The sequence below is a fragment of the Acanthaster planci genome, linkage group LG04, assembly GCF_054643075.1.
Source record: "Acanthaster planci isolate LZ-2023a linkage group LG04, COTS_SCS, whole genome shotgun sequence".
In the NCBI taxonomy this organism is placed as follows: domain Eukaryota; kingdom Metazoa; phylum Echinodermata; class Asteroidea; order Valvatida; family Acanthasteridae; genus Acanthaster; species Acanthaster planci.
The window spans coordinates 20,920,257-20,945,310 of record NC_141780.1 but is presented as its reverse complement, the minus strand read 5'-3'; the positions used below and the strand labels follow the sequence as shown (position 1 = coordinate 20,945,310).

Genomic DNA, 25,054 nt, shown 5'->3' with positions numbered 1-25,054 from the left:
GCACCATTGTGTGAGGATTAGTGCATACCACACATACAGTCTATTCACCATGTAGCTGCTGGTTCAATGGGGCCTGCTGCTGGACAAAGCCCTCCATTCAGGGCATACCACAGCCCAGCAGTCACAGTCAAAATAATCCCGTCGTGAAGGGGTTAAGTGAGAGGACAATTTACAGAGGCTACGCACGCACACTCTTGTTCACGCACTTTTGTTTTACATACGAAGTATGGACATTCCTTTGTTCTCCTGTGGTTAAGGTAAATGCTCCTTTTTCTCCCACTAGGATAACTCCTTCAAGCTGGATTTTTGATGATGATTTCCTGGACTGTTCCTCTTCATTTTGCCACAGATAACCTTGACCCCAAAATGCCTCTGAAATTGTTTTTCAGAGAGGGGAAAACATTCTGTGGACATGTGCAAGTCCACGCAACGCCATCGTACCCTACATTATGTGGACTTCCTTTGTGCAGAGGTCCACACTATGTATGTCACGCCCGCACACATTTTGAGTGAGTCCACTGTGTGCTTAAAACCATACATTTGCCTTTACAGTAACATGTCCTTTCTCATAAGCAAAAAGCTGCAGACCACAACAACAAGTATCACAAATTTTTTCACCAGTGTAGCTAAGGTTTTTAAGAATTTTTTTGTTGAGAGAAAGCGAGTACAGAGGACGCATTAGGCGGTGGGACTGAATTCAACGAGGTCAAGTGTGATTTGTTCTCACAGATTTTCCCAAAGAACAGGGCACACAATGCTTCGGAACTACCTCAGTGAAAGACAAACCCTAGTATAAAAATTCACAATGTTCTGGTTAAACACTGAAAGTTTCTGACATTAATAAAGTGCGATAACACTGAAGACAAAGTCTGATCTCTGTAAAGACACTTCACATTTTAGCAACAAAATTTAAAGGTAAAATAAGCACAGCAGACATGTGATGGCCTTGTGAGCGAGCGCTTCTTTTCACAAATATTATTTCTATAATTTGCTCAGTTGGATCTGAGGACAACCACTACTACCAATGTGCATACTCTCAGCAGGCGGTGGTGAGAAGGGCAGCAACACTCACCGTTCTAGGTCGCTCCTGGCTTGCTGTGACTTCTCCAGTTCTTGTGATGTGGACTGGAGCCTTCTGTCAACAGATTCAAGCTGGACAAACAATTGGAGACGATTCATATAAACTAAAGAAACGAAACTCCTGAGAGAACTAAATCGACCTTTTTTTTTTCTAAATGTCTCGACAGACGACAACCAACCCTACCTTTGCCTGCAGCTTATCGGCCTTGTTCAGCTCTTTCTCCACAGAGCCGTGCAGCATAGCATTCTCGGTTTTGACGGCCATCAGCTGGGAGTTGAAGGCCATGGTTGCATGTGCCAAGGCCTCCTCGCTGACTCTCTGTGAAGGAGCAAGCAGCCAACTTATTAACAATTTCACCTTGTCCACGTAACCTGCTCTCTGCCTTGACTAGAAGTACCCCTTACCGTCAAGAAAGGGACTGGATGGACGAAAGTTACTCAACAGGGTTGATGCACAGATCCAGCATACCCCCAAAGACTATTATTTTAATCAAAAATGAGTCACAAGTGCCCAGTGGATCCCATCCCAAACACGAATGAACCAGTACAAGAGGTCATTTCCAGCCACTGGGACACTGTCCCTATTGACCGATTCGATGATGCCATTGCTGCGGAGTCCCCGTCACTCAGGCGCGCATTCCTAGGCTTGACAAGCAGGTGATTTTGGTTAGCAGTGCACTCCCATAGGCTGATGAGGAGGCATTCAATGTGCATCTCTTTGTTCACGCGCATGGGGACACCGCAGTAATGGCTCCTGGGTCTTGTCACCGGATCGGTCTATAAGAACAATAATGTCTTGTTCTTGTAAAGAGTAGATACAAGAAGCAAAGGCTGCGCCACAAAAAGTCTTCTCTTTGATACCAGCATTTAGTGGTGAAATTAAAAACACAAATCAACTGCCAAGCCTCCCGTAAGCCTTTCCAAATCCACACTTACAATTTCATTCTTGAGTTCCTCTATCTTGTTGGCGAGTTCCTCATTCTCTGAGGTCAGCATACCCTGATCATCTCTGTGTCGCATCCTTTGTCGCTCCAATTCAACCTTTAGCAAGGAGTCAAATTTTATAACATTCTGATAATATCAGATGTGGATATTTGGTGAAAATTATGTAGTGTGTCACAGTTTTAAACTGTTGTCTTATTTTTTATTTCCACAAAATTATGTCTGAAATACTTTTAAACTGTCCAAAAATACACCATTAACTTAAACTTCAATTGGAAATCCAGAAATCACCAGCATCTCTAATTGTTCTTCAATAAATGAGGTCACAAAATACACATATCGGATCAATCTTGGTCTCAACAATGCCCCTTAGGTTACAAAGAGAAGTGAATTTAACTTTTGTTAATGTAAAATAGCATTCTCACAAAATTTACCTTGGCTCAACCACAGAGTGTAAATATAACAAGTCTCCAATGGCAAAGGAAACAGAGGATTTTGATGGGGGCGCACATTCAGTCCAAAATCTGGACCCCTTGACCTTTGACCTACCTTGAGGGCATTGAGTTCCGTCTTGAGTCGGTCACTCTGGCTTAGCACCACCTTGCGGCTCTCATCAGCTGCCTCCAGACGGCTGACTGCCTCCGCCTAAGGAGACAATGCGAGGGGTGACAACCAATCAAACTCATGGCAAATTACAATTATGTGATTGACTGTAACTACAGTCTTGAACCAGTAATGTTACACAGAGACTGAGCGCGTTAACCCTTCAGTAACTTCAATTTTCTTAGTGTCTAACTCTGTCCTGCCCACTGCAATTCTTGTATGAGCGATGTACAGTAACTTTTTTAAAGCTCTATATCCGAACTGCGTTTAAAAATCCAATTTTAAAACCTTTGGAGTTGTGTGTGTTACTCAAAGATGAAACAGATAAAAATGCTGGCCACATGAAGGACTTCGTTTCCTGGTCACTTCTGGTTACCAAGGAAACCAGTGAGACAAAGAGAAAACCTGTTCACCAAACATTTCGTACACTATATTGCTTTACATACCTTTTCCGCAAAGATTCTTGATGATTCCTGTACAAACAAAAAATTAAAACTGACTTTGTCACATGGATAAAGGGCTGTAGTGATATTTTAACTTAACCCATTAGTCTTCGGCTGGACTGTCACTAACCCGTCAAAAAACCACTACAAGGCCTCTAAGCACCCTTCCTGTTATTCTGTACAATCCAAAACTGTCTAGCGCTCAACAGTTTATCGCATTCATAAGCATATAAATATAACAAAATAGAATAATAACATTTTAAGAATTTGCAAGAAGGTTTGAGTCCCTACCACAGCTGTAATGAAGTCAGTCACGATTTATCAATTAGTCACATTGCCTTGATTACTAAGGGACAAAAAAATGACAGTGGGCTGCCTATTACTGTTGGCATTTTAGGGTTAGAAAGACATCAAACTTATTATTCAGTTTTTCCGTTGCTTCATAGTTTATAAAGCACTGCTATGCTAACTGCTTCCATGAACGTGTGGGAAACCAATTCTTTGCCAACGTTTATTTTTATAGCAAACAACCAACTTTGGGGCTGAATAAAGTGGCTTGTTATTAACTTGTGAGGGCTTGATTGCAAACTCTGAATAAAGGAAAACCCGTCTGGAAAGTTGGGAAAACCTGTTTATATTTCCCTGACAGTTTAAGTACATATAAACTAAGCAACTGAATGACATCGTTTAAAAAGATTGTATAATCCCAAATAATTATTAGTCTATCTGGCATGCGGTGTACCTGATGTAAGGCATCTTGGGCATGAAGTTGGTCCTGAACTAACTCTTCCTGCAGAGCCCTGGCATGCTTCTCATGGAGGAGTTGAGACCGTAACTCGTCACGTTCCTCCTCAAACTGAATTTAGCAAATCAAATCATCTGGTTACAAGGCTACAAACAACCAGACGTGAGCTGAAGCCAATCAAAAGTTTTGGAAGATTTGCTTGCATTTATACAGGCCAATTCGCAAGGGGAAACAAAATGAGTTTGTCAGTTTCTGCTAATCAAACAAAGTTCATGTGATGCACGAATTTCCGGGATGCACCATGTCAATCATATGGGTCGCGGGGCTGCTGAGAAGCAACACTCTCGCCAAACTCTCATTTTGTCTTCCAAAAATTACTCATTTCTGGTCTTCACTCCCTCTGCAGTGATGGAACATGATGTTTGCCGAGTTCTTAAAACCGGACAGCTCGCTGAGGTAAGACACCTTTCCCCCGCTAAAATCCCCTTCAAGAGTTTTTAATCATGACAAGTTTCCTCTCATCCTTCTCAACAAATGAGCATGAATTCGGTAACATGAAAATACATTTTTATTTACAGGCACGCTTTAAAACTTAACAATTTCAAATAACTAGGTAAAGATTGAACTGCCTTATAATATAAAATTGAACAATCAAAAAAAAGTAGTCTTTCAAATTTTGAGTTTTGAGTTGACGGGCAGATGGGCATTTTCTGGGCATCCTTCACAAACTACATACCTGTCTAACGAGATTCTGGGCTGTCCTCAACTCCAGATTGAGATTCCGTGCTCCAAGCTCCGCTCTCTGCTTGGCTTCAATTTCACTGAAACGAAAGAATCAAATTAAATAATAAAGTCTACTCACTCTATTCTGGATAGGTATGCACCAACTCAACACTTCAATGAGTTCACTGAGTAAACAAGGAATCCTGGAGCCACTTACAGAGCGTACATCTCTTCTTTTCGGAGGAGCTGCTCCTTGGTCTTGTCCAGTATTACCTCAGCATTGTGTCTCTTCTCCAGCTCTTGGCTCAACTCATGTCTGTAATCATAAAAAAAGAAATGGAAAAGGATATTCGTCTCTATGGTGAGGAGAGACTTTAGAAAACTTGGTCAGAGTGGGTATAAACAGTCCCACTCTGTTTTTCTTGACAGAATTAAGCAGTTAAGGAAAATAACTGGCTTTTTATGCCCAATTACGTCATCAAAAATTTCTTCCTGTGCGTAAAACAATACTGAAGGTAAAGGTGTGCAGCTTAGGTCCAACAATTCTAGATTTCTAGGCTGCTGATTACACATTTCACAAGCCTGCCCCTCACTTCACAAGAATTTTCATCAGGGATTTCGTACTTCACAAGAATTTTAGTGGAAACGTACTGTTTTAGGTGACAATGAACATCACAAGAAAACTGCCTTTGCTGATTGGATGAAATTCATTTTGCTTTCATTTGAAGCATAAGTTGGCCCTTAGGATGACATTCACATTGAAAATAGTGGCTTAACATCTCCATTGAAAATTGACAAACACGCTCTGCAGGTCCAGCACAGGTACTATGGATATTCAGATCATATGGTTCTCAGAACATCCGCAGTGAATACTGCAGTAAGCATCAGTTAACGGCAGGAGGAATTGCTTGTAAAGGTGCATACTTACTCCAGAGTTCGGACACGGGCCTCAAGGTCCAACAAATGTTGTTCAAGTGCTGCTTTGCTGTGATTCGCTTCATCCACCCTCCTGGAAAAATATGGTGACAAAAAGGAAAGGAAAATATTCCGAGAAAGCCATTAAGCTGGAAGTAACCAAGTACAAATGAATGAACGAGAATATTCCGAGTTTTGGGTAGATACATTAACAATTAAAATTTAGTGACATTGATGGCTCAGACTCACCTGTGCATCTCATCAATGTCTCCCTCTAGTGCCTTACAGTGATTCTCAGCGTTGATACGCAGGCCCTTTTCTCGGTCGGCAATGCGCCTCTGGTCCCTCAGCTGACCCTGTAATCGTAGGACGGCCGTGGGGTCTAAAGGAAAGAACACCACGCAATGCTCAGTAACTCTCAGTAGGATCACGAGGATGCACTCTGAGCAGCCATCAGCAACAGGGATGAGATTTCAGGAAACTGAAAAAAACATGTCCCTCAATCCTCTATTTCAACAATTTGTTGCATCATGTATATCTACCGCATCTTTGCTTCATGATTTTTTTTTTATTAAGTTCCTTCACTGCCTCTTTTTTCACCTGACTTTCGAGCCACGAATTTTCCATGGATTTTTCAAGCCTTCCTCGAGTCAAAGACTTTGAGAGATGTTTTGATCAATCAAAGCAACAATTAATGAAGCCCATGCGGCATAAAACAAAATGGCGCCTGAGTAGTTTTCCGTAAATGTGGGCAGTGTTAAGCTGGGCATAATGTTCAGAAGCTAGAAGCTGTGTCCTTGCTGTTTAATAAAATATACCCTCTACATCCTGTATGGCTCAAGACATGTGGAATGTATAAAATTCTGGACCATAATCGTTTTTTGCAGAGGAAGCCTTTTTTTTAATAATCAAATTACTGCACTTATCAGCTCTATGAAGCTGACCATATGATGAGATCATCATTAGTCTGCCAGCCGCGGAGTCATTCTGGTGACAAAAAAGTTACCTATACACATAAGCACCTAACACAAGCGTCAAATCGCAAACTTTGATGACAAGGCCAGAAAACGCTTACCGACGGGACCGTCTGGTGGTGACGTCCCCCCTGCATTCTGGTTGGTGTTCAGGCCCTGCGGAGTGGAGGTCAGGTAAGGGGAGGCAAAGGATGCCCGCAGCTCGCCTCCGTTGACCAAGTCGTCATCGTCATCTTCGTCAGTTGAGGAGGAGTCTAGTCCGTCTGGCTCGCTGAGAACAGCCTGCCATGCTGGCTGCTAGCCAAGTATTCACACATATTAAACATACCAGTATATTAGTTTTATGAAGAATAGTCTTAAAACATCGAACAATGAACAAATGACAAAAGCATGGAGCAGGAAGACTTCGGAACTGCCAATAAATGAGGTACAAATGCAACATGTAATGTAGCAGTATCACCTGAAAGTTTTTCTCAGAATTCAATTTTACATAAAGTGAACTATACTATAGTAAGTATCATCCACAAAAGAGGGTTTTAATATTGGTGATTTAAGTGAAAGAGTTGCTTCAGAGTTGGTGATTTTGAACTGTGAGTTAGTCGAAGAGACTGTGTACGTTTCATGATTTTTTTTAAAACAGATACTGACAAATCAGAAAGGTGTGGCTGTTAAAATGGACTGCTACATGTAGGTGGGTGGAACACTAGTTCAGTCACAGTATGAGAGATCAAGGTCAGAAAATTCTCCCTCTGGTTCCATAGTCTGTTTAATGGAATTAGCAGCATCTGATTTTTTACCTGTGAGTGTAGACCAGGGGGGTTGCCATTGATTAGGGTGCTACGCGTCATTCGCAGGGTTCTCGCTGTCGAGTGAAGTGGATTCTGAGGATTTTGCCTGCCAGGAAAAGACAGCAACATTTAGGAAATCTACACCTATGCCTATGGAGTGTTCATTTCACTTACTTTTGGAAACTTACTTTGGAGAGGAAATCTGCTTGACAGCTACAAATAATTATGCGCGATAAAAAAATTCCAAGTGCAAATGTAAAAAAAAGCTTAACACTTGCTTCGCTTCCACGATTGTGTAATTATTAGATGATTATTGGAAAACAAACAAGATCAGTTTACACTTCTGAGACTCTTACAAACTTGTACTTTACGAAAGTGGACACAAGTAGAATTTGACTATAAGGCAAAAGAATACTTGGTTTTAACACCTGGGATTACTAAAACTTGAGACAGTGAATATTTCGGGGGGAGGGGGGAAATGAAAATGCCTGCTCCTACCCACTCAATCCTTGATTGAACTCTGCTGTGTTGCCCTGTGAATCCAGGCCATTACTCATGTTGGCGTTCTGTCTGTGGCCCCTTGGAAGTGCCGGCTGTGTGCCCGATGCAACCTGCTGCTGCTTCTGCAAGACAGCCGCCTCCATCTCCTGCAGATCAGCGTCAATGTCTGAGCTGTGATCATGGTCACCGTCTGCTGTCACCGCATCGCCAGCCTCCTCGTCCTGCAATCTCCTCTCGATGGACTTCTGATATCTCTGCAGGTACCTCTCGGATTCCTTCTTCTCCATCTCCTCTTTCATCCTCCTTATCTCTTGCCACTTCCTCTCGATGTCCATGTTCTCCTTCTGGAGGCGCTGCTTCTCCGTCGTCAGCTGCTCCATCTCTCTTGTCCGCTCCTCGGTCATCTTCTTCAACTCCTCCTCCCGACGGGACTCCTCCAGCTGCCTCTGGCGCTCGGCTTCCTTCTGCCTGGCTTCAAATTTCTGCCTCTCCTCCTTGAACCGTTGTGACTGGAGCTCAAGTTCCTTCTGCAGGGCTGTCTTCTCTGCGGTCTGGCGCAGCCTCTCATCTTCGAATTCTTCTACTTTACGCTGGATCGCACGTTGACGCTCCTCCTCAAGGCGGCGAATTTCCTCTTCGAATTGTTTCTTCTCTCCATTGCTCTTGGAAGAAATCCCCTGGAGTAATTCCCTCTGCCGCTTCTTGGCTTCATCTTCAATTCTCTTTCTCTCCATCTCCAGACGTTCTTCTTCCTTCTTGATCCGGTCCTCATCAAATTTTCTCCTGTCTTCCTCTCGCTTCCTATCATCCTCCAGCCTCTGTCTTGCTTCTTCGTTTTGGAGACGCAAGGTTTGCAACTCGTCCTTCTCCCTCTCTAACTTTAATCTTTCGTCCTCGTTTCTCCTCTTTTCTTCTTCCCGCTGTCTTTTTTCATCCTCAAGCTTCTTAGTTGATTCCTCTTGCATCTGCCTGTCCAACTTCTGTGTATCTTCAGCTCTTTTTCGTTCCTCATTGAGTTTCCTCTCCATTAGGCGCCTCTCTGAGTCCAATTTTGCCCGCTCAGCTTCAATCCTCTCTAGCTCCATCTTTGTCTCCATCTCTCGCCGTTTCTTATCCTCCTCTCTCTTCAACTTCTCCTGTTGCCTTTCTTCTTCTAGCCGTCTCCTCTCCTGCTCCAGATGCTGTCTCTCCGCCTCATTCCTCTCCTCAACCGATTTCATCTTCTCCATCTCTCTCCTCAGCTGTTCTTCCCTCAGTGTCTGCTCCTCGTCATCCCGCCTCCTCCTCTCCTCCTGCAGTCTCTCGTCCGCCTTCTGTCTCTCCCGCATGTCCTCCTCCATCTTCCTTAAGCGCTCCTCCTCCATCTTTCGTCGCTTGTCCTCTTCGGCCTTCCGTTCTTGCTCTTCCTTTTTCCACCTTTCCTCCCGTTGTCTCTCCGCCTCCATCTGTTTCTCCTTCATCTCCCGCTCTACTCTCTGCAAGTGTTCTGCCTCCAGCTTTTTTCTCTTCTCTTCTGCAGCCCTCCTCTCCTCATCATTCTGTCTCTGCTCTGCTTCTTTTCGTCTTGCCCTTTCCTCTTCCTCTTGTCTCCTTTCCGCCTCCCTGCGTTCTCTTTCCCGCCGTTCCTGTTCTTCCCGTTCCCTTTCTTCTCTCTCCTCTTCTTCCCTCTGTTGTCGTTCTCGCTCAATCTCTTCTTGCTCTCTGCGCAGCTCAGCCTCTGCTTCCAATTTTCGTTTCTTCTCTCGCTCTGCTTCCTCCTCTTCCCACCTTTGCTGCCGACTGACCTCTGTCTTCTGTGCCTGCTTCAACTCCTCATGGATGCTTGCCTTTACAAATACACAAAAAACACAAAGACACAAATTTACACTAAATGAATGCTGCCCAGAATTATAATAATCTAACTGTTATGGCCAATGTGAATGAACCCCAAACCCCCAAAGTAAAAATACTGATGAAGGGTTGAACATTTTTTTCATAACTGACACTTCTAAATCCTTCACTTCCAAATTCAGAGTCACACAAAAGGTCTGAGTTTCCGTTTCAATTTGGCCATCTCTTAGCCGCAGGGCTAACACCAGGGAGGAAACACCTGCTCATAATGGCTTCAATTACACGAACAATGATCAGGCTAACAGAAGCTTTTTCAAGGAAAGTGCGAAGACAGTCACGCTCACTTTGCACATAAGGCAGTTTCACACGTTTGGTGTCTATTGCATTTTGCCTGATAAAGCAACCAATCCTGATATTTAAGCTGAATCTGTGTAAAGCTTGAGGCACATTTTTGCACACTCAACACTCAGATTGACACAAGTGGCCCAACTGCCAACCTGCTAACTTCAACAAGCTGTGAGTAAAGCTTCTTTTCTGCTCAACATTTAAGATTGTACTTAAGTATATATGTAGAATAAAACTTAGTTTGTCATGCAGCATACTTGTGGCAACAAAGTACCCTGTTCTATTGTAATTCACTTTAAAAGAGGACAAAGTTCTCAATGATTGGGAAATAAGGTCTCTTAAGGTTCTTTTCGAGGGCCTCACGGAATCTTTCATTACTGAATGCTTGAAAATATCACAGGTTTTTATAAGTTGTAGCATTTGTTAGATTTCCCTAAACTAAGAAGTGTTCTCACACTGCATTATTTTGTCACAAAGTGCTTCCGTATCTAACGTAAATATTACAAAGAAGCAGCTCTCACGCTGAAATTCCATACATGTATTTATGACAAAACAGAAAATTCCAAAAAACTAGTACAGTGATGAAATTATTATTTAACATCCCTTGGAGCCTAGGCATCCTTTTCAAATAACACTTACATGTATGTATCATGCACATGTGGTTCATTATATGTACACATACCGCTGCATAATTTTGACAGGAAATTTTGTGGAACAATTTCTCCTATGCTATAGTCAGCAAGCATTTTAGCAAGGTGCAACAAGTGTCACTTGTCCGGTTACTCTGCTGTTCACTCAAAAGGTTTGTTTCGGATGATCTGTGAGAAAGATCATCCTCATTCAAATGTTCCTATGCGAGCTAAGCAAAATTAAAATGTCTAATTTGTTAAATGAAATGCGTCATAATGCTACTGCATAACAACACTGTACTCTGATACTAGAGAAATAGGCCCTGGATGTTACTGTGTCCTTTTGCATACACTGCATTACTACTTTCTCTCTGGCAGCTACATCCAATCATGCAACAACACTTACAAAACTGCCACGTCCAATCATGCAACAACACTTACAAAACTGCCACGTCCAATCATGCAACAACACTTACAATACTGCTACATCCAATCATGCAACAACACTTACAATACTGCTACGTCCAATCATGCAACAACACTTACAAAACTGCCACGTCCAATCATGCAACAACACTTACAAAACTGCCACGTCCAATCATGCAACAACACTTACAATACTGCTACATCCAATCATGCAACAACACTTACAAAACTGCCACGTCCAATCATGCAACAACACTTACAAAACTGCCACGTCCAATCATGCAACAACACTTACAAAACTGCCACGCCCAATCATGCAACAACACTTACAATACTGCTACGTCCAATCATGCAACAACACTTACAATACTGCCACGTCCAATCATGCAACAACACTTACAAAACTGCCACGTCCAATCATGCAACAACACTTACAATACTGCTACGTCCAATCATGCAACAACACTTACAATACTGCTACGTCCAATCATGCAACAACACTTACAATACTGCTACGTCCAATCATGCAACAACACTTACAATACTGCTACGTCCAATCATGCAACAACACTTACAATACTGCTACGTCCAATCATGCAACAACACTTACAATACTGCTACGTCCAATCATGCAACAACACTTACAATACTGCTACATCCAATCATGCAACAACACTTACAATACTGCTACATCCAATCATGCAACAACACTTACAATACTGCTACATCCAATCATGCAACAACACTTACAATACTGCTACATCCAATCATGCAACAACACTTACAAAACTGCCACGTCCAATCATGCAACAACACTTACAATACTGCTACATCCAATCATGCAACAACACTTACAAAACTGCTACATCCAATCATGCAACAACACTTACAATACTGCTACGTCCAATCATGCAACAACACTTACAATACTGCTACGTCCAATCATGCAACAACACTTACAATACTGCTACATCCAATCATGCAACAACACTTACAATACTGCTACATCCAATCATGCAACAACACTTACAATACTGCTACATCCAATCATGCAACAACACTTACAATACTGCTACATCCAATCATGCAACAACACTTACAATCACAATACTGTTGCTTTCCATCTGTCAGATTACAATTTCTTAAGATACCAAAATAGGCATCATGGAGTGATGGTAGAGAAAACAACGTCCAAATGCTCACACACACACACATACAAGCCGTAGTAACAGAGAACAAAAGACCTAAATGGCACAGGAGATGAATATTCCGTCCATTCTCATAGCTACCAAGTCTGTCCTTGACGGCTTGCTAGCACAACGCATCCAGGTCTCCCTGGTATAATGACAGGCTGGAAGACAGTGTACAACAAAAGGGCTGCTACGCTGGCCAGCCAACCGGATCAATATCTCAATTGGTGGTTGGCTGACTAGAGAACGGAGGCTGCTGTACCACGGTCTTCATCCATAATTAATGTCATAATACAACATTCCAAAGAAGTTCTTGACCACAGAATCTAAATGTCAGTCACTGACCTCATCTAGATGTAATGCATATATAATTTCAAGACTTTTCTACCCAAACCCATTTAAATCGAGCTAATTTGTCAGAATAATACGCAGTGAGGTGTATATGTCTTCAGAGGTGCATTGTACAATTGTCCTAACTATGACAATAAAAATTGTTAACTCAGAAGACACCAGACTTCAATTTTTGAGAATTTTGGAAAATTTCCATTTTAAAGACACAGCGGCATACCAATCCATTATTCTCATGCAGTCACTCTGAATACCCAAATCTACATTTGTAAATGCACAAAATGAAAAAAACTGACAAAAATTACAAGTAGGCAAAATGAAACCAAGGTTTTTTCTAAGCCATAAATCACCTGCAAAATATCCGGTCGGAAAAAAGTTAGATTCTCATTACGATGAATCCTCTTCCTTATCTAAGCCATAGCCCCTCATCCATCCCATCATCACGTAGACAAGAGAAACAAATAAATTAGCCATGCAAATAGAATGCTCTTATTCCAATAACTTCACGGTCCGTTGACTTCATAAATGGCCTATTCATGCCTGATTAGCCTCAGCGTATATTGTAGAGGCAGGGTCCAGCCGGGAGAGGTGACAATGCAGCAGAAATGAGCAGGATAACGGTCACATAATGGCCAGCTTCACTAGCAAATTGTCTCTGTTTGCAGCAAGTAACCAGAGCCACAGCCATAGTAGGTCATTGCCATGGAAACAAAGTCCCATACATTTTTGTGGGTCACATGTTTTTGTTATTGTGGCAGACCGAGAATCAACTTTTCCAAATCTGGTATCAAACGTGCTGATTTGACTTAAGCCTTGGAAGGAGACTAGTGGGTTTTGCCTTGTTGCTCGTCCTTATTGTTAATATTTATTACTCCTCTTAACCCCATCACGCCGGGAATTCTTTTGACAGCGACTGCTGGGCTGTGGTTTGCCCTGAATGGAGGGCTTTGTCCAGCAGCAGGCCCCACTGAACCAGCAGCTGCATGGTGAATAGACTGTATGTGTGGTATGCACTAATCCTCACACAAAGCCGCGGCTCTTGCCGTCTCCCGGAGCGAAGGGCTTAAGAAGTTAGAACCAGATACACAGTACATTATATGTGGCCTAATTGTTACTATATTGGCATCGCGTGTACACGTATTTGCTGCTGTGCATTAATTCGATGTCGCTGTGCTGCGCTTAGAGGACGCGCACACATGCCATGTCTGGCAGACTGGGAGCTTTCCGAAGAGGCAGGCCGATCTTTTTCTCTTTGTGGCCCGTTTTCCTCTGCGCTCTGAACTGAGTCCCAAGTTCCAAGTGAACGGCAGAAAGAGATTCCAAACAACTGTGCTGCCATCAGTGGCCATTCCCGTAGCTTATTTTCAGGAGGACATAGTTGGGGGGTTGTTTTTGGCATTTCTTTTGTGTCCTGGATGTGCCATCGCCAATAAACCGAGCATCAGCAAAATTCTTCTTCGTGCATGCCTCTGTCACCGGGTCCAGGGGAATTACTTCCCCTCTCCCCGTCTCCGCTCAGGCAGTGACGACCCCGTAGAAAGGCCTCGCGTGACACTACATTATGTTGTTGTTTTATTTTTATTTTAAAATTATTGCTTTAATGAGGAATGTTTAATATGCCCTAATATCATAAGGCAGGTGGTTCAAAATACCGTGAAGGATTGTCTTCCAAGTTACTCCAAGCTAAGCAGTAGAATGACAATCAAGTCTTACCTGAATATTTGTCATCGAGTAATAAGCCCACGTCACAATCGTAAATGGCCTTGTGTTATTACTGGCCAATGATCGACGACAGGAGGTGATGTTATGGTTAGCAATTGGGTACTTTCTGGTCAGTTGTAGGTTTTTGAACAAAGGTGGATGGCACCCCCCCACGGAATGGCGCATATGACCTTGATCATGGCAGACTTCAAGCAGGCAATTGGCAATATTTCGCTTATTCCACATGACAGAACTCAGACAACACTATTGTACAATCACCAGGCACCAACTCATGAGTCCATTCATCACAAATTTTGTGAAAGGTATCAAATTTTGTCAAAGATATCTATACAATGACTCAAATTCATTTTACACAATATTCAGACAGTATAACCAAAGTTACAGTAAAACAAACTTTACAGACTGACAAGAGAAATCAACTCACCCTCCTTCCCACTTTCCTGGCCTTCTCCCATTCGCTCTCCTCTTCTTCGTCCTCTGCTTCCGAATCCCAGTTGTCATCATCATCTTCAGCCTCGCCTTTCTGCTCCTGCATCCTGGCCCCACCCTGCTCCACCTCCCTTGGATCTCTACCCCTCCCCGTTGCCTCCTTGGTAGGGGTGGGAGGTAACTTCCGCTCGACGCGGGGCGAGATCGGCGGCCCAGATGGGGAAGCGGGTTTGGGCTTTGATGTTAGACTGTCTGAGTTGGTGTGGATGCCCGAATCACCGGGTCTTATGATTGGCGGGTCTGCAAGAGGTATTTGAGGAAATGTCTCCGAATATCAACCTGTGCATTACACTGCTGATTAATGATCAGTGATACACGTTATCCAACCTACTATAATGAGTTGCAAGTTGCCAGAGCCACTTTTGAGTCAATGGTCTTCAGAAGAATCTTGCGCCAAGTAAAATCAATAGCCTATAAGAAACCTGGAGGAACATTTTTGTCCATTGGTCATTGGCAAAAGTTTAAGACCACCTGGAATTTTATTGGTGTTTCTGTCACTGGGCCTGCATTACACTGTCTCACTGAATGATTACTTAACATGTTTTTACAGAGGTGCATAACATCAGTGTAGTGCTATATACCCAGTTGAATGAAATCTTTTGCAAAGGCAGGTCTTGTATGACAGTTTGTCTGTAAGGCAGCATGGGTAAAAAAAGGCCAGTGTAAGTAATCAGAAATAAAGGAGGGCACACTAAATATTAGACTTAACATTTCAAATCACGGAAATGTAGTCCAATAGCTGTTTAATTGAAATACTAAGGTGGCACGTTGAAAATAAACACAAGTTGCCATGCTTGATTAAGTTTAAGTTTGGTTTTCTTCAGGTTAATGCATTTTCTATGGGTGGTCCTAAACTTTTGCAAATGACTGTAACACAAACTGAAACAAAATTACAGATAAACTGCACCCCTGTAACTTCCCAAGATAACTCACTATTACTCATCATTACTATGGTCCTTGATGCTCATTAGTTGACACCAAAGATCGTATAGCGCCAAAGGCGCAAGATGGATAACTCTGCTCAAAAGGTGTAATTACCATGGGTGCCATTTGAGCAAGCGATATGCCTGCGCGGTTTACGGTAATGCTTAAGCGCAGGTTCACCAGATGCACGTGCCTGCTGCGGCACCTGCGCCTGTGCATTAATGTGCATTGCGCAGGCGTATCGCTTGCTCAAATGGCACTTATGCGATTACAACGTTTTACGTGTATTTACGGTGAAGTTCGCCATCTTGCGCTGCCATGTGGCACTTTACGATCTTTGGTTGACACCCATGGCAAAAGCAGTGTGATACTGTCCTATCCTATGTTTTAATTGCACATAATGAGTTCCTAATATCTTGCATTCTGAGTGCTATAAAAACTAACTTCTAAAAAATGAAAACGAACAATTCTTGATAAATTTTTTCTTAAACTTCCACTCACAAAGCAACTACATTGTTTTTAGTTTTGATACTAGTTCCCATATTTGTGCATCATTTCACTGGAAAATGACCCTGGCTTTGAAATCCTCTCAGACTTAGAACCTACAAGTAGGTTGTAGTGAATTGTCCATATTTCAACATTCTCAGCTTAACTTTCAATCAAAATGACACACGAAATCTCACCTTTATCATTTGAGGCATGGGAAGGGAGCAAATCATCCTGCAATCAGACCAAGAAAACATCACAATTCAGGGTCATCACTGCAAGCATCTTGAGTGGTATGACACGGTATGTCCGCTGGGGCTCACTTCCCACTCCAAATGAACACCTTATTCGGGGAAAGTCTGTACATCTTTACACCCGTTAACTGTTTTGAAACTTCCACCTAAACAGTTTGAGTCAACAACAAACCCTAACCCTGCTAGAGTCTTCACAATCACCCAGGAGGCCTTGGAGAGCTTTGTACGTTTGAGGCAGGTACAGTCTAATCACTCTTACTTTTATAACGGTCCTGATGCCCCTTGAAATATCACACATAAGGAATAGGCCACTGATTTGTTCCAGGACAGAATATCAGAATGCAAGAATACTGTGAACAAAAAAATCAAGCTAAAATTTCTATAACATGCAGTGTGGAGACAGTCCACCCTGAGAGAGCACAAACAGAATTGAGGAAGAAATGAAGACTTACATCTGAGTCCCAGTCTGACTCTGTTTGCATGCAAGGAAAGAAAGAAAAGTGTGAATCAAATCAGTTTAATCATATCTATCAAGACACACATGATCGAAGATTACAATCAGTATTTGAAAAACACAACTCTCATTTAACTTGTTTCCTTTTATCTGTGTTTACGTCAGAGATCCCAGAACCTTTCTAATTTTTGGCTTTACACTGAAGTAAAAAGATTTTTAAGTTTAAAGAATTTTGTAGAAAAGTGATACTCAAACCCACCACACAAACATAACCAAAAGATACCTTCTCTTTCCAATGACCACCGAAAAATTAGGCCTGGCTTTCAAACTAAATATCATGTTTTTTTAGAACTGACCGAACTGTTCAAAGGGGTAATTTAATCCCACACATTGGAGGGAAAAAAGATAGCACGGCAAACACGAGCAGGCAGTCCAGAAACATTGCAACATCAATCTTGAAATTCAAAAAAAATTTCTCACCTTCATCTTCCTCTGCTTCTGCTTCAGTCTTGGCTGTTTTTGAGACAACTGGGCTATCTTTGACGCTGATGATGGGGTTAGGCTAAAATCATCACACAGAGAATAAAGATGGGATATTACATTTTTACAACCATGGCACTTTATGTTAACTCTAAAACTAGACTTGATGAATTTTAATGTCTAATGGTGCAGGCAAATGAAATTCATTATTACAATCCGAAATGAACGGTGTTGAAAATAGGATTTGATTTCTTTGCTTCCTCCCATTCATTTTCGTTCTCAATCATTTGCTTACAATTCAAGAAACATAAAGAGGAAAATTCCTCTGCCAATTTGTGATAACACTCTAACTCAGTGGAGAGGTTTAGCTGCCCATTTTGAACGCAAACGCGAAGAAAGTGTGGACTTTTGCTGCCGTTATCGCTTCCTGCATATTGTCTGTCATGTAAAGGCAGTTCTCACACACGTCCAATATAAGAAACATGGGACGTTCACGTTGGGTCAAAACGTGAGAAACTGCAACTGTTTCAGAAGGTTTCAAATTATGCAAGTGCAAAAGTTATGCAACTGTGATTTCTTCATGCCTGGCTTAATGATTACACCGCCTTGGAAAGATTTACAATGCGATTTATCATTTGTCCTTTTGTTCGAGTGTTCACTGGAAAATGTGCATTTTGTGTGGGACTCAAATCTTGACATTCAAACAGGCATTTGACACCCACACACCCATGTGCAATAAAAATTTGTCATATTTGCATTCACATTTGAATAATATGTGCATCGCAACCCGTCTAATGTTCTCTACGTTGTAAAATTGAAACTTGGTGGGGGCTGACAAAACTAAAGTGGAAGAAGTTCATGGCTCATTTTGAACAAGGCCCTTGTCAAAAATCCAGTGCATTTCTTGCCATCTTTTCCATCTTTGGGATTGGAAGCAATTACAGATATGCACAGACAGGTTTTGTTCCAAAGTTTTGTTTTAAAGTTCAATACCAGAACACAAGCATAGCTTCCAAATACGTGGCACCAGACTTTACTTTTGAAGCTGGTGGCTAGCTGTCAAACATCGGGGGAGACTAGCACAACTTGGTAGGCCGCCAGGCCACTTCTGTAGATTAGAAAACACTCGAGGCTGCATTGCTTTCCAAAACGTTGATTCTGCATGCTTTGGACATGTGCCTCAGGCGCAACGTACCTGAAGACTTGGTTTGACGGTTGACAAGGCTTTCTTAGGTTCCTCATCAGTGAAGTGAACACTGGAATCATCATCGTCATCATCCACATCACTCATCCCCAGCTGATTAAGAACATCTAGAAATCCATGTACACAAAACCCCCAAATCCCCAGGTTAGGGTTGATGGACTTAAGTTGTAAAACTTAGTCCTAATCTGTTTCAGAATAACATGAGCTCTTGCAGAAGACAACAAAACAAAACATTTCTATCAATTATTCCTGACAAGGTCATTAGAACTTTAGAGATTATTAAATTTCAAATTCCTATTTCACATTTATGATGTGAAATTTAAAATCAATGGGGAATACATTATCTTAAACCTAGGACCTTTTTAACTTTTCTTGTTTTAAGCTGACTCTATCTTTAAATTTATTTTCAAAACTTTCCACTTTCAATTTAAAATAAGCCTTGACACTGATCACAAAACCTGAGATTACTTGTCTAAAAACAATGTACCTTTTCTTTGTTGTTTGTCTTGTGAACTAAGGGGCCTTTTCTCAACCCGATCATTTGGTTTTGCTGAAAAAATATGAAACAGAATTACGTGAACAGCATTATTCACATGTGATCACACATATCAACTTTCACAAACTCAACTTTAATAAAGTCCCTAGCATGCTAGTCCTTTATAAATACAAATTTGGTACCAAGCTTATTATATTCAGAGTACACACACGCTGCTCAGGATAGACTAAGTAAAAATTGTCTAAAGCCTGAAGCAAATCCCAGGCTAAGGTTTAATAGATCAAAGGTCAAAAACTCAACAATGATTTGTACTTTAATACTGGATAAAAGACTAATCACAGATGAGACTGGGGATGCTATGCAAAAGAATTCCCTCAATGGTGACCAAGACAGAAACCAAATATTAGAAATACATCGCCACAATGTGCCAGGCGTTTGTGCGCATTCACTTGAAAATTGGTCGCACAAAATTAATGATAAATGTGGCAACCAGTGTACACTTAATATGTCTCACAGACTAGAAATCCAGTATTCACAGTGCATCACATGTACCGTTAGTGTACCAATCTATAGACCACTGTAAATTGAAAACTTCGGTTAATGGATCTGATTTCAGAAAAGCCATAAAGGACTTGGACTTACCCAAGATCGGTTGTTTCTTCTCCAGTATTTTCTGACAATGACAAAAGAAAGTATTTAACACCTCACTACAGAAACTGACCCATCAAAGTTTTTAAATTGAATAAAGAATAAAGAGTGAATCCAATGCGTCCAATTGACACTAAGAAACCACTTACATGGAATGGAACCAACCATGAAAATTCGAGACAAAATTCAACAGTAGGAAAAGTACTACTTACATTTGTCACTTTCTGTGGAGATGTTCCCTCCAGAGCCCCGAGCACATCATCGTCGTCCCATTCACTGCCACTCTGAAATAAATGTGCCACATTGAGAATAAATGCTTAATCTAGTGGCTCAGGTACACTGATATGAATGTGCATTTCAATTGCATGCACAGGTGAAAGAGTTGAAACTGTAGAAACAAAGTGAAGGAAACAAAAACCGTACGGCAATGTCTAACTGAAAAATATAATCAAAAATTCTACCAATGCTTAAATGTTGCTATATCCCACAAACAAGTCTCCAGGCCATTTCTTTCCCTGACATATTTTTGTGTGCATTAGAAAGAGCAAACTGAGCTCTGTTTTGAAATCACTCGGCTTTAGCATCTTGACAAAAAATAGATATCATGTTGGTGAAAAATGTTGACGGTTGCTACTGGTATATAGTGTAAGACTCATATGTAGGCTTTTGTCTATGTCTATGGCTACTTGTTCAGTTGGGTGGAACATTTCTAATACCAGGCATGCAATTCTTGTTTTCAAAAAAAGAGGAAAACCCTCAAGTAGGATACTGCGAGCGCGCAGCGCTCTTCTGTTAGTTGTTGGGGTTTTGAATGTGGAAGCAGATGCATGGCAGAGGCATTTTGTTCAGCAAGATGCTCAACTGATTCTTCTCTGGCCTTCCGAATGTTAGCCACAAGAATCTGGTTGACTGGCTCATGAAGAAAGTCTGTATCCTGACGTCGCGACGTGCAAGGCGGTAGAGAAAAAGATATGGAGCCAGACTATCAACCAGAACAGAATAGAGGGCGCTATGATAACCACGAAGTCAGATGTCCAGCTCAGTTAACAGTTTCCTCTCATACACTAGCACAGAACCAGATGACAATTTGAATCTTTTTTTCTGCATGGAAGCACAATTATATGAGTTTCTGCCGAGCGGCGGTGCAGCCTCAGCGCGTCTGCCGCACCGCAATCTGAGGCGCAAGCAAGTGGTGAAAGCACGGGCAAAGCCTAAGGTGGAATTTGTCGTGGTTAAAAATGCAGAAATCCGCAGATCCACAGATGCGTTGCATGCCTGTAACACTGGTAAAAATAGCCGAGTATGCCTATTAACAAAACAAAAAAAAGGCAAATCTAGAGGAAAGCCTACTTATTACTTCCTTCAACCATGTACTCCTTCCCTTTACGATGACAGCAATACATAATATCACTGCAATGAGTCCCCAGCCTCAAACAAATGCACACAGTTTTGTGCACATTCCGATGAAAATTGGTCACCTATTCTCTACACCCATACAGTGTCGGTCACACTGGATTTCATGAGTAAGCCGAACAGTACCTCGAGGGATGCATAGTTTGTTTCATTTGATAAAGAATACAGGAGGATGGGGGAATACCTCTCCAAATGAGACAGCACTGCTCATAGGTGTGTGTGGTCCCCCTCTGGGCGTGCCAGCCAAGCTATCGGCAGGAGCGGCCTCTCTTGGGGTAGGGGTTGGCGTGTCATCCCAGGGCGAGACATCGCTGACTGAGCGACCCCTTCCTGGTGTTGAGACCTTGGCCTTTGTAGGGGAATAGGTGGCAGCGGTGGGATCGGCAGGCTTGGCTGCCAGTCGTGGGATCTTGCTGCCGTCTTGGTTGGTGCGGGAGGCAGAACGGGCACTGGCCGCGCTGGCAAGACTGTCTTTGGAGACTGCTCGGGGGATGCGGGACTTGGAGGCTGTTGATTGCTGAGATGCTAAAGTCAACAAAAAATATCTCATTTTGAACAAATCACCGCATTCAGGAAAATGTCCCAGAACTAAGGACTTTTCTGTTCAGTTAGGAGGGCACCTTTTGGAAGCATGCATAGCATTTTGTTACCAAAATGTTTCTTACTAGCAGCGAGTCTAGCACAGGCCATTCAGTGACAGGCATAAACAGATTACCCCCAAATCTCCCCTGAGCAAAAGCACCCCCTCATTGGTTGAAAAGAGCCATGTTGGTGGGCAGTGTTCATTTTGTGGGTAGCAACACAACTACAGCGCATGCATTCCATGTGGTTCGTGAACCAGCAAAGTGTATTTCCCACCAAAGGAGCCTCCTTTACTAGAATAAATTGCGCCCTCTTTTGGTCCTGCCTGGGACCCATATATGGCACACCATGAGCATTCTATGTGCCACCAGGATATGTACCAAATTCACCAAAAAAGGCCGGCTTTAGCTCCACATGGTTAACATTTTCATTGTTTATCCTTAAGTAAGGACTAGCTTCCATTGTACAATGTTAACCACTTCATGCCGGGGTATTTTTCAATGTTGATGATGCTGGGCCGGCATGAATATCATTTTTTCCGTTTTCAAAATCCTTCAAAAGTTCATCATTTCATTTAACGGTCATTTATAGCCGCACCAAGTAATCTTTAGGCACTACTCTAATTTGACAGGTGACCTTCATTGACGCCCGAGTATTTCAGCCAGGCCAGCAGCCTTGTAAACAGAGCTGAGATTGTGCAGTGTTGTATAACTGTCTTTTGTTCACGAACTTGGCTTAGTGCACTGCTGACCTCTTTTCAATAGGGGCCAGATTAGCATGCAGCGGTTTCAAAACAAGGCTGGATTATCACCACTTTTGAGAGTGAAAAATGTTGGTAATGCCACGCAGCCTGGTCTTTTGTTTGGAATACGGTCTTTTGTTACAGGGCCCTGTTTCCTTTGTCCGAGTTCGGAGACCCCGGCCACCCATATAAACCATACGTCTCCGATCCCGGAGTCCCCGGCAGGAAGTGGTTAATCACCTGGTCAGTATCTTATCATATCTCTGAGACTTACCGTCTACACTGCGAATGGATTCCTCGTCGGAGTCTGCTATGAACTTGCTCAGCTTCACTGCCTTTGATACCTTGAATAACAGATGACGACAACAGAAACAGAAATGACGACAACAGAAATAGAAATGCACAGAAAAATTTACTGATAACTGAATCTTCTGGTGTATTTTTGTCAGCATTCAGGCTGTGCTTCTTTCCTCCTCAATCAAAGGCACTGCCAGAATTCTTATGACCAGTCTCTAAATAGAACTAGAAGATGCCATTTGAAGACAATTACCTTGGAATTCCTCAACCCTAAAAGAGCCATGTTTCTTGCAACCACCACACAGCCATGCAGGGAAGGGGGCTGAACCCACCCCTCCCTACTCCTTTGATAGGGAGCTTTCCAATGTCATATCCTCTTGAAACTTGGCATGCATATAGACATTCTTTATGAGTACATCTAGGAAGTTTGAAGACAATCCAACAAAGGATTTGTTGTTACATGGTCAATTACGACTCATGCCCTCACGTGTATCAGTGCACTTACATTGTGAACGACATTGTGCACTTCCAAAAACGGGCATTTTGAGAGAGTGTTCAATTTTTATAAAATTAGCGTCGAAACTACTGTAAGACATGATCGGCAAACTCCAAAAGGCTCAGCACAAAGAAACGATTGCAAATGTATCCAAGAAAATCACTCTCCCCCCTTCCCCCAGTACTTGCAGGGTTAAAATGTGTGGCTGGACATTCACAAGGGTTCAAACCGGCTGATTACCGAGAATCGTAACCATCACGGCATCTTTTCAAGTATTGTGGCATGAAATTCTGCCTTACCTTTGGTTTAGGTTTGACAGGTTCATCTACTTCAGAAGCTGAAGCGGCCCAGGAATCATCCCCAAAGGAATCCCTTCAAATAAAAAGATGCTTTAATTTAATGATTGTTGGGATCTAATTATTATTGTTAGGATCACTTATTGCCATGTAGCTTTGTATTCACTCAGTAACTGCATATTTTCTGCGATACAGATATGCTGGGTAAACCACTTTAATGGCCAAACAGAATGTACACAGCACAAATAACCACTTACTTTCCAATAGAAAGTTCATCTTCGTCATCATCTGGAGACAAAAAGAGATGAAGGACTAAATCATCTTTGTCAACGAATAAATGAAACTAAACTCATACTCATTTCACAAATTTATAATCACAACAGAAAATGTGATGCATTAAAACTGATTGTCTACAATGATACATTATTCTGTCCAATCTAATTTAAGACAGGCTTATGAACAAAATAAGAAATCGGTGCAAACATTTCTAACGAGAGGATAACCTTGCTTACCAAATTCATCCTTAGCACCAGCTCCCCCGAGGCTGAAGCCAAGCCCCACTCCCACCGAGCCTCCTGTGGAGCCAAACATGCTGGACCCAGGCCGGCCCACGGCGGACCTGGGACGTCGGCTCGAGTTGGCCTCGTCAATCAGATGGGAACACCTGCACCAAGGTATGCAACAGCCTACGTTATCCAAAATATGTCTCTCATAAAAAACACAGGGTATAACTTGTGATTATTTTTACAAATCAAAATTTCAAAATGTAAGAGAGCAGCAGCCACTAGTCAGAGCTGTAATTAAGTACATTTCCATGAGTGTGAGTATGAGTACTTCTGCATGAGTAAAACTGTGAGTACTTCAATCTGAGTACATGGAATATTTTCACTTGAGTGCTAGTACATCAACAAGCGCATGGGTACAAGTCCATTTTCAAGAGTGTGAGTAGCAAAAACAGTGTACTTATGTCAAGGTTCCCCTTGGGGTACTGCAAGGTTTGAGGTGGTCAAACAAATTTTGCCCAAATTCAAGCGCCTAAAACAAAAGCGAGTGTTTTCAACAAGGCTTAAAGTTCTACAGAGTATAACAGTACATTTACTCCAAATTTCCTTTCTCAAATAAATCCATCTTGTATGCTACATGTATGTCAGACCTCTTTACCATTCTGAACGATTTAAAACTGATTTACTTTGGTTTTTTTATCCATCTTTGTCTATTTTAAGTGTGAGGTGGTAAAATTTAACAGAGAAACCCGGGGTAGTCACTAAAATCAGTGAAGCGGGCCGCCTCGCACTTGAATAGACAGGGGAACCCTAACTTGAGTACAAGTGGCAATTCCTGCAGGACAATGTGTTATTTATAGTCAAAGCCAAGTTATTGACACTGACCATTAGCCTTCATGGATCTAAGTAAATGATCCCATATTGGTACACCGAGTGTTCCTAGTTCCCAATAATGTTGGGCTTTGCAGTAGTAGGGAGATGGGACGCCATCCATTGATCCCCTCAGAGAAGCGCATATATACAAAGTGCGACATCATTATGTTTTAGGCGTGTTCAGTCCAGGCATAATTCCAATCTGAACACTGT

General features: G+C 42.1%; 1 protein-coding gene across 5 annotated transcripts in view; it reads right to left on the bottom strand.

The window, feature by feature from the left end:
* LOC110982821 (uncharacterized) overlaps window positions 1-25,054 on the bottom strand; it is a 51,425-nt gene that overhangs the window by 19,765 nt on the left and 6,606 nt on the right. For 3 of the 5 annotated variants that reach the window (XM_087135843.1, XM_087135846.1, XM_087135847.1), the window contains exons 6-31: window positions 23,978-24,129; window positions 23,723-23,753; window positions 23,469-23,541; window positions 22,651-22,720; window positions 21,237-21,577; window positions 19,852-19,923; window positions 19,634-19,664; window positions 18,983-19,045; window positions 18,487-18,602; window positions 17,292-17,373; window positions 16,810-16,829; window positions 16,301-16,337; window positions 14,629-14,933; window positions 7,712-9,540; window positions 7,223-7,319; window positions 6,527-6,722; window positions 5,701-5,833; window positions 5,465-5,545; window positions 4,754-4,852; window positions 4,550-4,634; window positions 3,811-3,924; window positions 3,072-3,098; window positions 2,572-2,667; window positions 2,017-2,121; window positions 1,265-1,399; window positions 1,073-1,152 (exon numbers count right to left, since the gene is read on the bottom strand). In XM_087135843.1, coding sequence (XP_086991969.1) covers window positions 1,073-1,152; window positions 1,265-1,399; window positions 2,017-2,121; window positions 2,572-2,667; window positions 3,072-3,098; window positions 3,811-3,924; window positions 4,550-4,634; window positions 4,754-4,852; window positions 5,465-5,545; window positions 5,701-5,833; window positions 6,527-6,722; window positions 7,223-7,319; window positions 7,712-9,540; window positions 14,629-14,933; window positions 16,301-16,337; window positions 16,810-16,829; window positions 17,292-17,373; window positions 18,487-18,602; window positions 18,983-19,045; window positions 19,634-19,664; window positions 19,852-19,923; window positions 21,237-21,577; window positions 22,651-22,720; window positions 23,469-23,541; window positions 23,723-23,753; window positions 23,978-24,129 — 4,470 coding nt within the window. The remainder of the gene's footprint in view (window positions 1-1,072; window positions 1,153-1,264; window positions 1,400-2,016; window positions 2,122-2,571; window positions 2,668-3,071; window positions 3,099-3,810; window positions 3,925-4,549; window positions 4,635-4,753; window positions 4,853-5,464; window positions 5,546-5,700; window positions 5,834-6,526; window positions 6,723-7,222; window positions 7,320-7,711; window positions 9,541-14,628; window positions 14,934-16,300; window positions 16,338-16,809; window positions 16,830-17,291; window positions 17,374-18,486; window positions 18,603-18,982; window positions 19,046-19,633; window positions 19,665-19,851; window positions 19,924-21,236; window positions 21,578-22,650; window positions 22,721-23,468; window positions 23,542-23,722; window positions 23,754-23,977; window positions 24,130-25,054) is intronic. The other 2 variants (XM_087135844.1, XM_087135845.1) reach the window with 2 other exon arrangements.